Raw genomic sequence first — 13,513 nt, forward strand, 5'->3', positions numbered from 1 at the left:
TACAACTTGCAAGACTAAAATTTGCGCTATCTGTGCTGTACTAAATTATTAAGCATTTTACTATATAGCGTTGCTAGACTTAACAGCTTCTGTTCCGTCTGCCTGGCTCGGCCACTCTTCCACTGTAACGGCGCAGGCAAGACAATGGGTCCGAATGCGGTATGAATCCACTCAGAGGCATATGGGAGTGCGTGGGGACTCAGAGACCTGGGAATACCAATGACACCTATAGGCCTTGTACGTAGGATATCAGAAAACTACCGAGCTAGCTACAGGGGCAAGGTGCGACTAAATACATGAGGGAATAGGGGTAACTGCGGGGGGCTGGGTCAAGTCATGGTTAGGGCCGATACAGGGACCCTTCGGATAGGATCCGAGCGACCTAATATGGAACAATTTGTAGAATTGTTACACTACCCCCCCCTCTATAGGCTAATAGTCCCTATCTGCAGTGTTTAGAAAGTATTTAGAAATGCTTTAAAACTAATTTAGATAGGATATAATAAGTACAACTATCTTAACTAAAATTTCCTGTTACTAAGAAATAGACTAAAAACCTAATACTAATATAATGCCTTTATTGTAATGTTTTTGTTTAGTAGTAACTAGCAGTGTAGTTGTTATTAATATAGTAAATTTGTTGTTTATAGCAACAAGTGTTTGCTTGCCTTACCTATATAGTCTAGTTAATTTTGTTAGTTTCTTCTTTAGCTATTATCTAATTCTCCACCTTATAGGTATTGTCGTGCACCTAACATCCTATGGCTCGGTCTGCTAACTGATCATAGCATCAAAGAAAATCACCATGCCGCTCCGCCCCCCTATTTCTTGTACCCTAGGGATAGGGCAGTCGCTGGCAAAATGTCCTGGTTTTCCACAATTGTAACAGTTGCTAGGAGTCGTCTGTCTTTTAGGGGCAGGTGTCTAGCTGGGTTGTCAATAGGTAGCTAGGGTAGACTAGGGTACTGTTACGGTCTATAGTTGGACCAGCGTATCCCCACCAGCAGTGCTCCACAATCTAGCTGGATGGGGACAGGGCTCGCTTAAAGACCAGTCAGAGGACACGGAGGCAGCGCGGCTGCCTGACGTTGTGGAAGAATGCGTCGTCTAATAGGAAAGCAGGCTGCGAGTCTAGGGAGCTGAAGGGAGCTTGTAGGAGCTCCCCTTAGCAAGCTCCTATAGACTCCTGTGAGCTCCCCTTAGCGCCCTAGCACATGTATATAGTTCCTACATTAAACAACCTTTAGAAAGTGTGTTTAACATTTAGTTTATTCTTTACATAGACTAAGTAGCATTTAGCTTTCTAAAGAGCTATAATACTATTTATATATCTTACACTATATATACCTCCTATTCTATCTAAAAGGACTGTTTAACTCTAGCCTCTCTACTGCTGCACATAGGGCAAACTACAATCTAGTCACTCTAGAACCCTCTATTAGCCTATTAGCCTGTACGTAGAACTGTACACCCTACTAGATTAGCCCCTACTACCTGTCCTACTTCCCCCCTAGGAATTCTATTAGACCTAAGTGCTTTCTAAAGCAAAAATTATAACATTAAACACTACCCCCTTTAAAAAGTATAGTAACCTTATAACATAATTTAGATTCTAATATAGCCTACACTGCGCTATTAAAATCTATAGAAGTTTTTACCTAAAGTAAAGCTGTTTTTACAGAACAGATTAACTTAATCTAAGACAATATTAAAAAACTCTAGTAAATTAGTAATAAAGTTAGTAAGTTACTAAAACTTAAGTAAAAAATAACTAACTTTTGCTAAAAAACTATAAATTTATAAAGCCCCCTACCTTTTATTAACCTTTATAAGGCTACTACTTAAGCCTACTAGATACATAAACTATAAGTAAAGCTAGCAAAAGTTTAAAATATCTTAATAAATAAAGCAAGTGTTATAGCTAAAAAGGCTTTAAAACTAGCTCTTTTAAAGCCTTTTAAAGAATTATTAAAGGACCTCTAACTATTCTTTACTAAATGCCACCTCTATATATAATATAATAAGAGAGCATTTTAGACTAACACAGAAATAATCTTCTAGATAAAATTACACTTAAAAGGCCCCTTTACAATCTAGTTCTAACTCTACACTAATAATTAGATAGACTTTAGAGCTAACAGCGCACTACTTAACTCTAAAACTAAGGAAGTATTTAGTAGCATTAAAAATTTTAAAGCAGCCTTATTAGCTATCTATAAGACTTTAGATAAAAAAAAAATTGCAGCTAATAAACTAAACAACATAAAATAAGGCAGCAGACTAGTCTAAAACTATGCAGCGCGCTTTAGGGAGCAAATAGCTATATATAGATAGAACAACTAGAAAGCCCTATACTACATGTTTTATAACAGACTAAATAATAAAGTAAAAGATAAGTTTATACATATAGACTAACTAACTACTCTTAAAGACTATATTAAAAAAGTAACAACTTATAATAATTACTATAAAGAACATAAAAGAAAAAAGAAATTAAAAAGAACTTTCTAAAAGCTAGAATTTATCCCTAAAAAAAAAAGCTTTTATAATATAATAAAAAGCTAATAGACCTTAGCTATGTAAAGTATACATAAAGCCCCCCTCTAAAGAAAAACTAAGTTCTAAGACATAATAAGCTACCTCTAATAAAGGAATAATAAAAGTAGTTAGAGGACAAGGCCTACTTAAACTATAAAAAAGTAGAACATTTCTGCTAAAACTGCCTAAACTTCTAAAAGGGGGAGAATAAAAATACTACTATAACAATAAAAGCTATTACTGCTAAATATAGCCTTATAGATAAAGAAATATAAAAAAAACTAAATAATAGACTTTACTAGTAATATAAAAAAAACTACTCTTTAAACAACTATTTTAAACTATATTAGAAAGTAGTTATTTAAAATTTTAGTAGCTTTAATATAGTGTTATAGAACTTTGCAATCTTTAAAAGATATAAAAAGAAGACTTAAATCTAAAGATACATTATAAATGTTTAAAAAAAAATAATTCTTTTTTTAAAACTAAACCTCTAGTACTTTAGTAAGAGAACTTTTCTAACAGTTTTAGAAATGCAAGTGCTAGAAGTGCAGGTTATAACATAACTACTTAAGTAATTATATAGTCTTACTTTACTAAATAAACATTAGTAATAACTACTTAATATTTAACATTATATAAAGAATAGCTAAAGTTAAATATAACATTATAAATAAAAAAAAGTAATAGTAATTCTTTACTAAGATTAAAAATTAAAAGCTAGAATAGCTAAGTAAACTTACTAGGTTTAAAGTACTATAACTAGCGCCTAAAAAACCTAAAACACTACTTCTAAGCCTAGCAATCTCTAGAAAAGCTCTTGTAATATAACAGAACTATAGATAATATGTTCTTTGCAGAAGTAGCACCTATAGCACTAATAGTTGCTAATAGAAAAATCACCCTATACAGCTAGTACAAACAAAGGAATACTTACAGTAGACCTAAAAAAGTCCCCTTAACATATTACACAGACTTAATAAGTGTCTGTACCCCTAGTACTAGTGTACACAACAATACTGTGTTAAACACTAGGACAATAAACATTAAGCAGGATAGTAGCCTACATAGAAAAGGAACTACAATAGTTGCCTATAGCAGGGAACAGCCTTAGCCTATAAAACTATAAATTATTACACTTATTAAACAGCTCCTTCTTACAAACAAAAAGCATAGATAAAGTGTAATAAATAAAAAAATTATAGGTTTTACTACTTCTAGTAAAAAGTAGCAAAAAAAGAAGACTATCTAACATTACATTACCTAGTTAAAGATTATAAATGTAAAGCAGCTAACTACTATAATTAAGAACATTAAACTTATAAAAAAAAAAGATAAGTTTAATAATAACTTATAAAATATTAATTCTTATTTTTTTTAAATAAAAAAGTTAAACATAACATATTAGTAGTAATTGCAGTAGGATAAGAGGCAGGACACAGCCTAACAACTACTTTTACATATAAAGAATAGCCTAGACTAGCCCTTGTAGATAGCAGATGCACCTTTACTGCTATAAATAAAGACTAAGTAGATAAGTAAAGTATACTATTTTACATAAAAAAAAACTTATTTAAGGTAACTTTTACTAACACATTATTAATTAAGTACAGCAGAGGATAGATTAACCTAGAAACCTATAAAAAGGACTTTAAAACCCTAAATATAAAAGATTAGAAGTCTATAAATATACTTAAGCTAAAAGGTAAATATAATGTAATTCTAGGCTATAACTAGCTTAGAACACATAACTTTATAATTAATTAGAGAACTATAACTATAGAAACTTTTAATAACTATGCACACATAACCTAGTTAGCATGCTATAATAACAGATACCTAGTCTATAAACAAGTAAAGCAGGGTAGCAGTTACTACCCTAAGAAAAGAAAACTCTAGAAATTCCCTTACTAAAAGCTAAAAGCCTAAGTAATAAAAATAATAAAAAAAAAACTTAAAGAAGTATTCTATAAAAAAATTAAAAAGAATGTAAAATAAATTAGTGTTATATAAATCTAAAAAAAAGCTGCATCCTACCTAAGTATAAAGACTATAAAGATATGTTTAAGACACTAAAGAACTCTAAAGAACTACTACTACACTAGCCTTAGAACTATGCTATTAACTTAATAAAGGATCCTAACCTAAAAACCTATAAGCTTTGCCCCTTAACAAGGATATAGAAGAAAGCCTTGTAAAAATATGTTAATAAGATGTTAGTATAAGGCTATATTTAAAAAAGCTATAGCCTAGTAGCTTTAGCTATAGTTTTTATAAAAAAAAAAATTAAAGTCTATTAAGATTATAGAACTTTAAATAATAATATAATCTAAAATTAGTTTCCTTTACTAATTATATAAAATATTATAAACTAATTAAAAAGAACCTAGTACTTTATAAAGTTTAATGTACAAGACAGATTTAATAAAATAAGAATAAAAAAAAGTAATAAATAGCTTACAGTATTTAAGACCCTATAAGGACTTTATAAACTACTAGTAATGCTGTTTAGCTTAATAAATGCCCTAGCAACATTCTAGTAAATTATTAATATAGCCCTTAACTTATACCTTAATGTCTTTACTCTAGTATATTTAGATAACGTCCTTATCTATTTAAAAGATACCCTAGAAGACTATGTATAAAAGGTATAAAAAGTCTTAGAATAGCTTAGAAAGTATAGACTTTACCTGCAGCTCTTTAAATGTAAGTTCTATGTTACTAAAACAGAGTACTTAGAATTTATAATTAATAAAAAGGAAATAAAGATTAACTTAGCTAAAGTACAAAAGGTACTTAAATAGCTAGAACCTACTATAGTTAAGGAAGTAAAGGGATTTCTAGGACTATTAGGCTATGTTAGACAAATAATTAGGGACTACTCTAAAATTGCTATACTATTAATAAACACTATAACTAAGGAACAGGCTATAGTAAAGTTTGTCTAGACCCTAGAAATAAATAAAGCATTTATAACATTAAAATAAGCTATAACAGCTAAGCTAGTGCTAAGAATGTATAATCTATAGTTAGATATAAAGATCTACACAGATGCATCTTTAGGAGCTAGCAGAGCTGCACTCTACTAGAAACAAGAAGACAGAAAATAGCACCTAGTTGCGTACTATTCTGCTAAGTTTTTAGGACCTAAGGCTAACTATAGCATACCTAATAAAGAACTAAAAGCTGTACTTAATGCAGTAAAAGTTTAGTCTATAGAACTACATAGAATAGTAAAACTATTTAATATTATAACTAACTATATAAACCTAGTTACGTTCTTAACAGTAAAGAAACTGTTACTAATGCATATAAAATAGGCAATAGAACTTGCATAGTTTAACTATATTATTAAGCACATACCTAGAGCATAAAACTAGCAGGCTAACGCCCTTAGCTAAAGACTAAACTACTTTAATAAAGAAAAGAAAGGAACTAAAGAATTTACACTTTTTAAGAAAACTAATAAAGAATAAATTTATAATAGACCTAAACTTATAAAAGAACTCTACATGCTTATAGCTAGTAAGTAGGGATAGAAGAACCTAATTTGTAAATACTATAAATCTCTAATGTTTAGACACCCTAGAATAGGCACCCTCTAGAAAAAGCTAAGGGCTGCTATTTTTTAGCAAATACTAAAGGTAAAGCAACTATGTATAGAGGTGCTTAGAGAATGTAATACCTGCAACAGAAACAACTTATAAAGGCACAGGCTATACAGGTACCTCTAACTAATTAAAGCCCTAAAGTTACTATAGATAATAATTATAATAGACTTTATTATAGAATTACCTCTATCTAAAGAACTAGGGACTAACAGAATGTGCAACATAATTATAGTAGCACTTAATAAAACTACTAAATATCTATATACCTAGCCCTTAGAAAAAATAATAATAGCTAAGAAATTTATTTATAAATTAAAACAAAACATAATATTAGTACATAGATACCCTAAGATTATTATCTCTAACTAAGATAAGCTGTTTACTAGCAGCTTCTAAAAAGCAGTAATAAGGCACCTTAGTATAACATATAAGCTATTAACAGCCTACCACCTGCAAACAGACAGCTAGACTAAGAGAGCAAACGCAGAAGTAGAAAGATACCTAAGAAAGTACATTTCTTACACTTAAAATAATTAGGCAGCATAGCTTCTAATAGCATAGCTAGCTATTAATAACATAGAATTAGCTATAATAAAGGAAACACTATATAAAGCTAATTTTAGATATAACCCCTACTTTGCATTGCATAGGAATTAACTTATAGACCTACATGTTGAATAGACTCTCTGCTAGCTAGCACTTAGTGTTAGCAAATGCGTACGAGACAGAGAGGTTTGCACAGTGTAAACATTGCATAGGGGTGTTAGGTAACTAGTGTTAATTACTTTTTATTTTTCCTTTATACAAAAAAAAGGGGGATATCTAGATGTTTGCGCACAGAGGTTCGCGCACAAGCATTATGTGACATAGATACGTGATCCTGCTTGTGCGTGATTGCTTGTATCTAGGCTGCGACGCTGCTGCTGCGTACAGACACTAGTAACTTTTCTTTTTATTTAAAAAGTTACCTTCTATATATGTTACCTTCCTTCTGTTTATGTAAGTTTATCTAATTATATTCTGCCTTTACTTTACTTTATTTATTAGGACTTGCCTTAGTAATGCTATGCGTTAGGATAGGCTAGTTATGCTATATAAATAGCTTTTTTTTCTTTATCCTTTACTTTCTAAGCCCTGCTGTATAATCCCCTAGCTCTTTTTTTTTTATATAGTGCTAACAGTAACAGATCCTTATAATAAAAAAAATAAGTGTGTATAATATAAAAAAAAATAAAAAAAAATAAAAAAAATAAGTTTTATATAAAAGTGTTATTAGTCTAGTTAGTCTAAGGCATCTTTACACATAAGATCTAGCTAGTCTATAGATGCTTTTATCTAGACAGAGAGGCAGTTAGTTAAGACTAATAATTAAAAAGCTTAGTTTAGTGTTTTTTTATACATATATTTACTAAGTTGTCTTTACTATTAATCTACTTTATTTTAGTAATTTCCTTTTTTTTATATAATTTATAAAGTAACATAATGTTAATTATAAGTTGCTTTTTACTAGTAGTGCTTAGCTTAATAAGGTAATTATATAAAAACCTTAAATTTATGTAAATTACTACTAAGATTAGTAGCAGTTTAAGTGTTTATATAATTTACTATAAAGTTATACTAAAAGTAATTACATTATTAAACTTTTTAACTATTTTATATAGTTTACTAGTAAGAACACTCTTAGTTACTTTTTTACACTTAGTAGAATTTTAGTGTATAATGTTGCCTAGTATTTTAAAGTAGTTGCTTTACTTTATATAGTTTTTATTACTTAATATAATTAAAAATTCTAGCTATAAGCTAAAGTCTTTATTATTAGTAAATAATTTATTTATAAAGATAAATAGCTTTACATAATTAAGCTGTAATAGTAGAAAGGTAAGACTATACTTGTCTAAATAGTGATATTTGGGCGCCTAGTTAATAGTCACGTGGCTTAGATGCGCCTAGATCCCTGTGCACAGAGATCTGTGCGCAGAGTTTAGGACTATATCAACCCCTTTCCTTTGTACAATAGAAAATAACAAGAAGCAATTAACACTAGTTACCTAACACCCCTGTGCAATGTTTACACTGTGTAAACCTCTCTGTCTTGTACGCATTTGCTAACACTAAGTGCTAGCTAGCAGAGAGTCTATTTAACACTAATTAGTAGTTTAAATACTATAAAAAAAGAAGCTCTTTTTATACCTTTCTATTTAAAAGTTTATGTATAAGAAGAATTTTTTTCCTTACTACTTTAACTGTAAATTAGTAAGAGTAAAAATAAAGTCTAATTTACATGCAAGTAGCTATAAATTTTTATTTAGTTACCTAAGTAAGAGTAAGAAACTTGTCTGTATAATACTGTTTAAAGGTATTATATAAATAGTAGTGCTTGTTTAATGCTAAAAGGTCTATTTTATCTTTTCGCACAAGGCTATTTAGAGGCAGCGTACAACAAGAAGTAAGACAGCGCGCAACAACGCATAATTAACTACTATAGAGCAATAAGCAACACTAGCTCTATCTATAACTAGCTAACATAATGTATTAACATATAACTAATATATACCTTTTATAGGCATCTTAGTAAAGACCCTAGCAGAGTAGATAAACATTAAAAATTAAGTAAATAAAATTAAACTATTAAATAACATACTTAAAAAAAAGCTTAATTTATACACAGCTAACTTAATTATAAAACTCTACATGTTAAGCATAATAGATGTATATACACTTAAAAACTTTTAAGACAACTTTATAAAGTAAAAGCTTATACACTTTAGAGATCTTAGCTAACTATTTTTATAAAAACTAATTACTACCTTATAGAATAAAGGCATTAGCTTTAAGAAGGACATAATAAAGGCTACTACACTATATAGACTTATAAAAGAAGAACACATGTTTACTATTTTACTAGAGTATTATATAAAACTATTACTACTATTGCTAGTCTTAATGTAATAAAGGATGTCTCTGTATAAATTACCTATAGACCTAATACTTCCTCTACAATTAGTACAACTACCTTGTGATAGCTTACTATACAAGAGCACAACTAGGCAGCTACATATTCCTGTAGCTACAGCTCTGCATAAGATTCCCTAAAGCTTATACCTACTATATATAATTTAATTACTATATAATCTATACTAACTTCTACCTATATAAGATATTATAGCAAAGAACCTTGCGCCTAAGAAGGTTATATAATTCTAGAAAGCATAGAGAAAGAAGAACAACTATATAAGGTAACTATATAATATTTTAGCTAATAAGGCTATAGTATTTATTAAGCTCTGCTAACACCTTACTATTTTTAAGGCATTATATGTAAGCATCTTTCCTAATATTCTTAAAGAGCGCGCACACATGTTCTACCTTTATAATATTAGTCTAGGACAATTATAGAAGTTACTATATAAGCAGCTTAGTAATTACTTTAATACTAACATAAACTATAACTAGTATTAGACAGATTAAATAATAATAAGCTTTATATAAAGTAAGTAAAAAAACTTTATAAAAACTTTATATAAAGCTTTTAAAGCTATAATTAATAAACTTACTTTTATATAAAAAGCTTTTAGTCTATAATTTTAAGGTAAGATACTACTTTACACTACTATTATATAAGCATGCTAAGGGCAACTTAAACTTAAATAAGTAATGTTCTTAATTAAGCCTACATATAAGGCACTATACAGTAACCTTTATTTAGCACTTTAGGTTATAATTAATTAATAGAATAATGCATTTATAAATAAATCCTAAAACATGTACTACACTAATAAGTAATATAGCTTACTATGTACATATAGCTATTAACAACATAGAAGAAGCTTAAGGGGATATAAAAGATTATTTAGACTATAGTTCTTTACATAATTAAAGTAATACTTTATTTATTATAAAAAAAATATTAGTTAATAAATTATCTTTATATAAATTAATTTTATGTAAAACACTAATATATCTCTTTATATAAAGAATTCTATAACAAGACACTAACATATAAGAAAGTAAATATGTACATTTAAAAGTTTAAAGGTAAACTAGAGTAAAAAAAAAAAGTTACATAATAATAATAACTTAAATAAAAAAAAAGGTAAGAAGATTATTAACTACCTTACTAATGCTACATTTCTTTACTGCGTAACTGCAGAGGACATCTACAGCCTAGAACCTAAAGGATACGCAGAACAGTTTATCCTTAAAGATTAATACTATACAGTATACTAAGGTAAACTATAAAATACTAGTGCAGTAAGAATCTCTACTATAAGAAAGTTATAACTTAAAGCATACCTGCAAAAATTCCCTTATATAAAAGTAAACTAGACACTAAAGAAAAAAAGTATTAGCTTTAAAAAATAAGAATTAATAAAATTAATTAGTACTATATAAATTACTAACCTAGTTAGTAATATAACATATTACATTCTAAACACCCTAACACTGTTCCTACTGTCTCTAGCAGACGTAGACTAAATAGGTGTGTACTTTAACAATGTGCAGAATGTAATTATATAAAGCAATAAAAATACTGTTTTAGTTATACAAAAATAAAGTTATCTATTCTTTAATATATAAAAGAAGAAATTAATGTTTTTTTTTACTAAATGCAAACTTTAATAACTGCATAGAAGATTTAGCTATCCTTATATAAAACAACTTCACATAATGCTTAAGAATGCTAGACATAACATTAATCTCTTTATACTTAAGAAGATTAAGAAGTTCTGCTATATATGTTAGCTACACAACCTAGCACTATAAAAATTTAAGTTTATAATTAAGAACAACTTACACTTTAACTATAAGATAGTAATTAATGTTATATAAATTAGTAACTAAGACATACTACATGTAATTAACATAGATACATTATTCTAAGCAGCAACCTTCTTAAAATTAATGTCTGCATAAGATACCTAAGACGTGCTTTATAAGTGTTAGATTAACATGTACTAAGGCTTACCTAATTATATTATACATAACTCTAGTATAAACTTTGCATCTAAAAACTTCTAGAATTACATAAAGATTATAGGAGCAACATGTTAACAGATGCTAGTAGAGGCCTATTAGGCTCTAGGGAAGATTAAGCGCGCGCACGCACTACTGCGATGTGCGTACAATATCCTCTGTGCAGAATTAGATAATTATACAAACAATAAGTTAGTGTTATAGATAGCTATTAAAGCCCTAAATAATATAGTAAGACTAAACAGTCTTATACTTATATTGCTTATGTTTAAAATGTACCTAAAAATTAACATAGATTCTGCACTATCCCCTAATATTATTACGCAAGCTAATGCTATACAAAAGGTAATAAAAATGCTTTAAAGTAAAAAGGTAAAAGTTAATATTAATTATATAATTAATACCTAAAATAGCTTAACTTTATATAAAGTACTAAACCTTCTACTTAGTTCTAAAGTAAAAACATAGTAAGAGAAGAAGAGATAAACAGGACTATATATAGTAAAAGAAATTAAGGCCTTAGATGTTATTATTAAGATAAAGAATAGTCTAGTAAGACTCTACTACACATAAGTTATGCTATATTATTATATAAAGGATAAAGATAAACTTACATAAGAATTACTAGATCTAGATAAACTAGCCCTAGTATAAAGGGATTCTTTATAGGCATAAAAGAGAGGTTGCCTACACAAGCAACTAACTCTAGTTAATAGACTACATAAAACAGCCCCTTAAGCAGTATTAGATTTATTATATAAACTAGAACTAGAACTATAGCTAGCTAAAAAAAGCTAAGAGAGACTATATAAAAATCTACAGGCTACAACATTTCTAACCTAAAAGGAAAAAGAAGACTACGCGCTAGCAATTAAGCTCTGTGTAGACAGTGTAATTATAACACCTAGAAGACTATTTAAAGAATTAGACTGTACAAAAATAAAAAGTTTAATTATAAGTAGCATATTTAAGGTACTTTTATATAATTTATTAATTTATAAAGGACAGATCTTTAACCTTTAACTTATATATAAAGTTAAAAGAAAATTAATAAAACTATATAAAAAGTTATAACTTATGTTTATAAAATATTTAGATAAAAAGAAAAAAAAGATCTTTACATAGTCTCCTATAATTTAAAAAATAAGTTAGAGGTTAATTCTAGCTATTAGCTTATTACTAATAGCTTTATATAACATGCACTATAAACTACACAATATTACTTAGGCATATGTATAATTAATAGATAAGCTTGTTTACACTTTCTTTGCATAACTACTAAGAGAACTCTGTAAAAGCTTCTCTCTACACATAATATTTAGAGTTGTATAACTACTATACAGCGTAGCAGAGTTAGGCTTATATTAGTTTAAGACATACTATAACTATTATAAAAATAGACTTTTTATAAAAACCTTATTATATAATCTATACTTATTAATTACACATAAAGGCCTAATAGTGTTTAGTATTATAGGACTATAAACAGATAATACCTTTAGTATTATTACAGCTAATTTTATATAAAGAGAGGAAAAAAAATTACTTAAAGCTAACTTTTAAGTAAAGCCTAAAACTATACTATTACATAATTAAGCTATTAAATTTAATAAAAGAAAGATTTGCTTTATATAAAATAATATTATTCTTATATAAAAAGGTTAAGCTAGGAATCTACACACAATAGAGTCTAAGGTAGAGGATGCTGCGCAGAAGTACGTCAAACAGCGCGCGCGAGGTGCCTATATCGCATTAGTATGTCAACCTAAGGCAGCATTTAACCTGTCTACTGCCGCTTAAGTTGTGTTGCTGTTGTACAATAATATTAAGGCATTAAATGTACAAATCTAATAGCAAATTAATAACTAGAATAAAAGATTATTATACATACTACTTAATTTCTTTTATATAAAGTTGTTTATCTTTACTAATAAATTATTTATAAATAATAAGAACTTAAGTTTATAGCTTAGCTTCTTTATTATTCTTAGAATAAAGCAGCGCACTAAGAACTTATACAACTTTAAAATTATAAGTAATATTATACACTAGAACTTCTTTAAGTGTAAACAGGTTACCTGCTCTGTACTAGCTAGTAAATTGTATAGAATAGTAAGAGGATTTAACTGCGTAATTGCACTAAGCATAACAATTAACTAGATTACACATATGCTTAGAATACCTCCTGTACCTATTGTACTATGCACAGATTTAAGATCTTTATATAAATGTCTTATAAAGCTTAGGATAATAAATAAGAAGAGACTTATAATTAATATTATGTTAATTTAAGAATTATATAAGAAAAGGGAGATTATAGAGATTAAGTAGATTAATAAGAGAAACAACTTTATAAATGCTTATATAAAGAAGGCGCTAAACTTTGCTTT

The 13,513-nt window shown here is 28.2% G+C and overlaps 1 protein-coding gene across 1 annotated transcript; it reads left to right on the plus strand.

Annotated features, from left to right (window-relative positions):
- Positions 1 to 11,966: 11,966 nt before the first annotated feature.
- BDR25DRAFT_208607 (uncharacterized protein) lies at positions 11,967 to 12,146 on the plus strand (the record flags this gene model as incomplete). Its single annotated transcript, XM_033684572.1, has 1 exon — positions 11,967 to 12,146. A coding segment is annotated over one exon (180 nt), but the record flags the coding sequence as incomplete, so codon positions are not given.
- Between the last annotated feature and the right edge of the window lie 1,367 nt (positions 12,147 to 13,513).

The sequence above is a fragment of the Lindgomyces ingoldianus genome (assembly GCF_010093535.1).
Source record: "Lindgomyces ingoldianus strain ATCC 200398 unplaced genomic scaffold BDR25scaffold_2, whole genome shotgun sequence".
NCBI classification, from domain to species: Eukaryota; Fungi; Ascomycota; class Dothideomycetes; order Pleosporales; family Lindgomycetaceae; genus Lindgomyces; species Lindgomyces ingoldianus.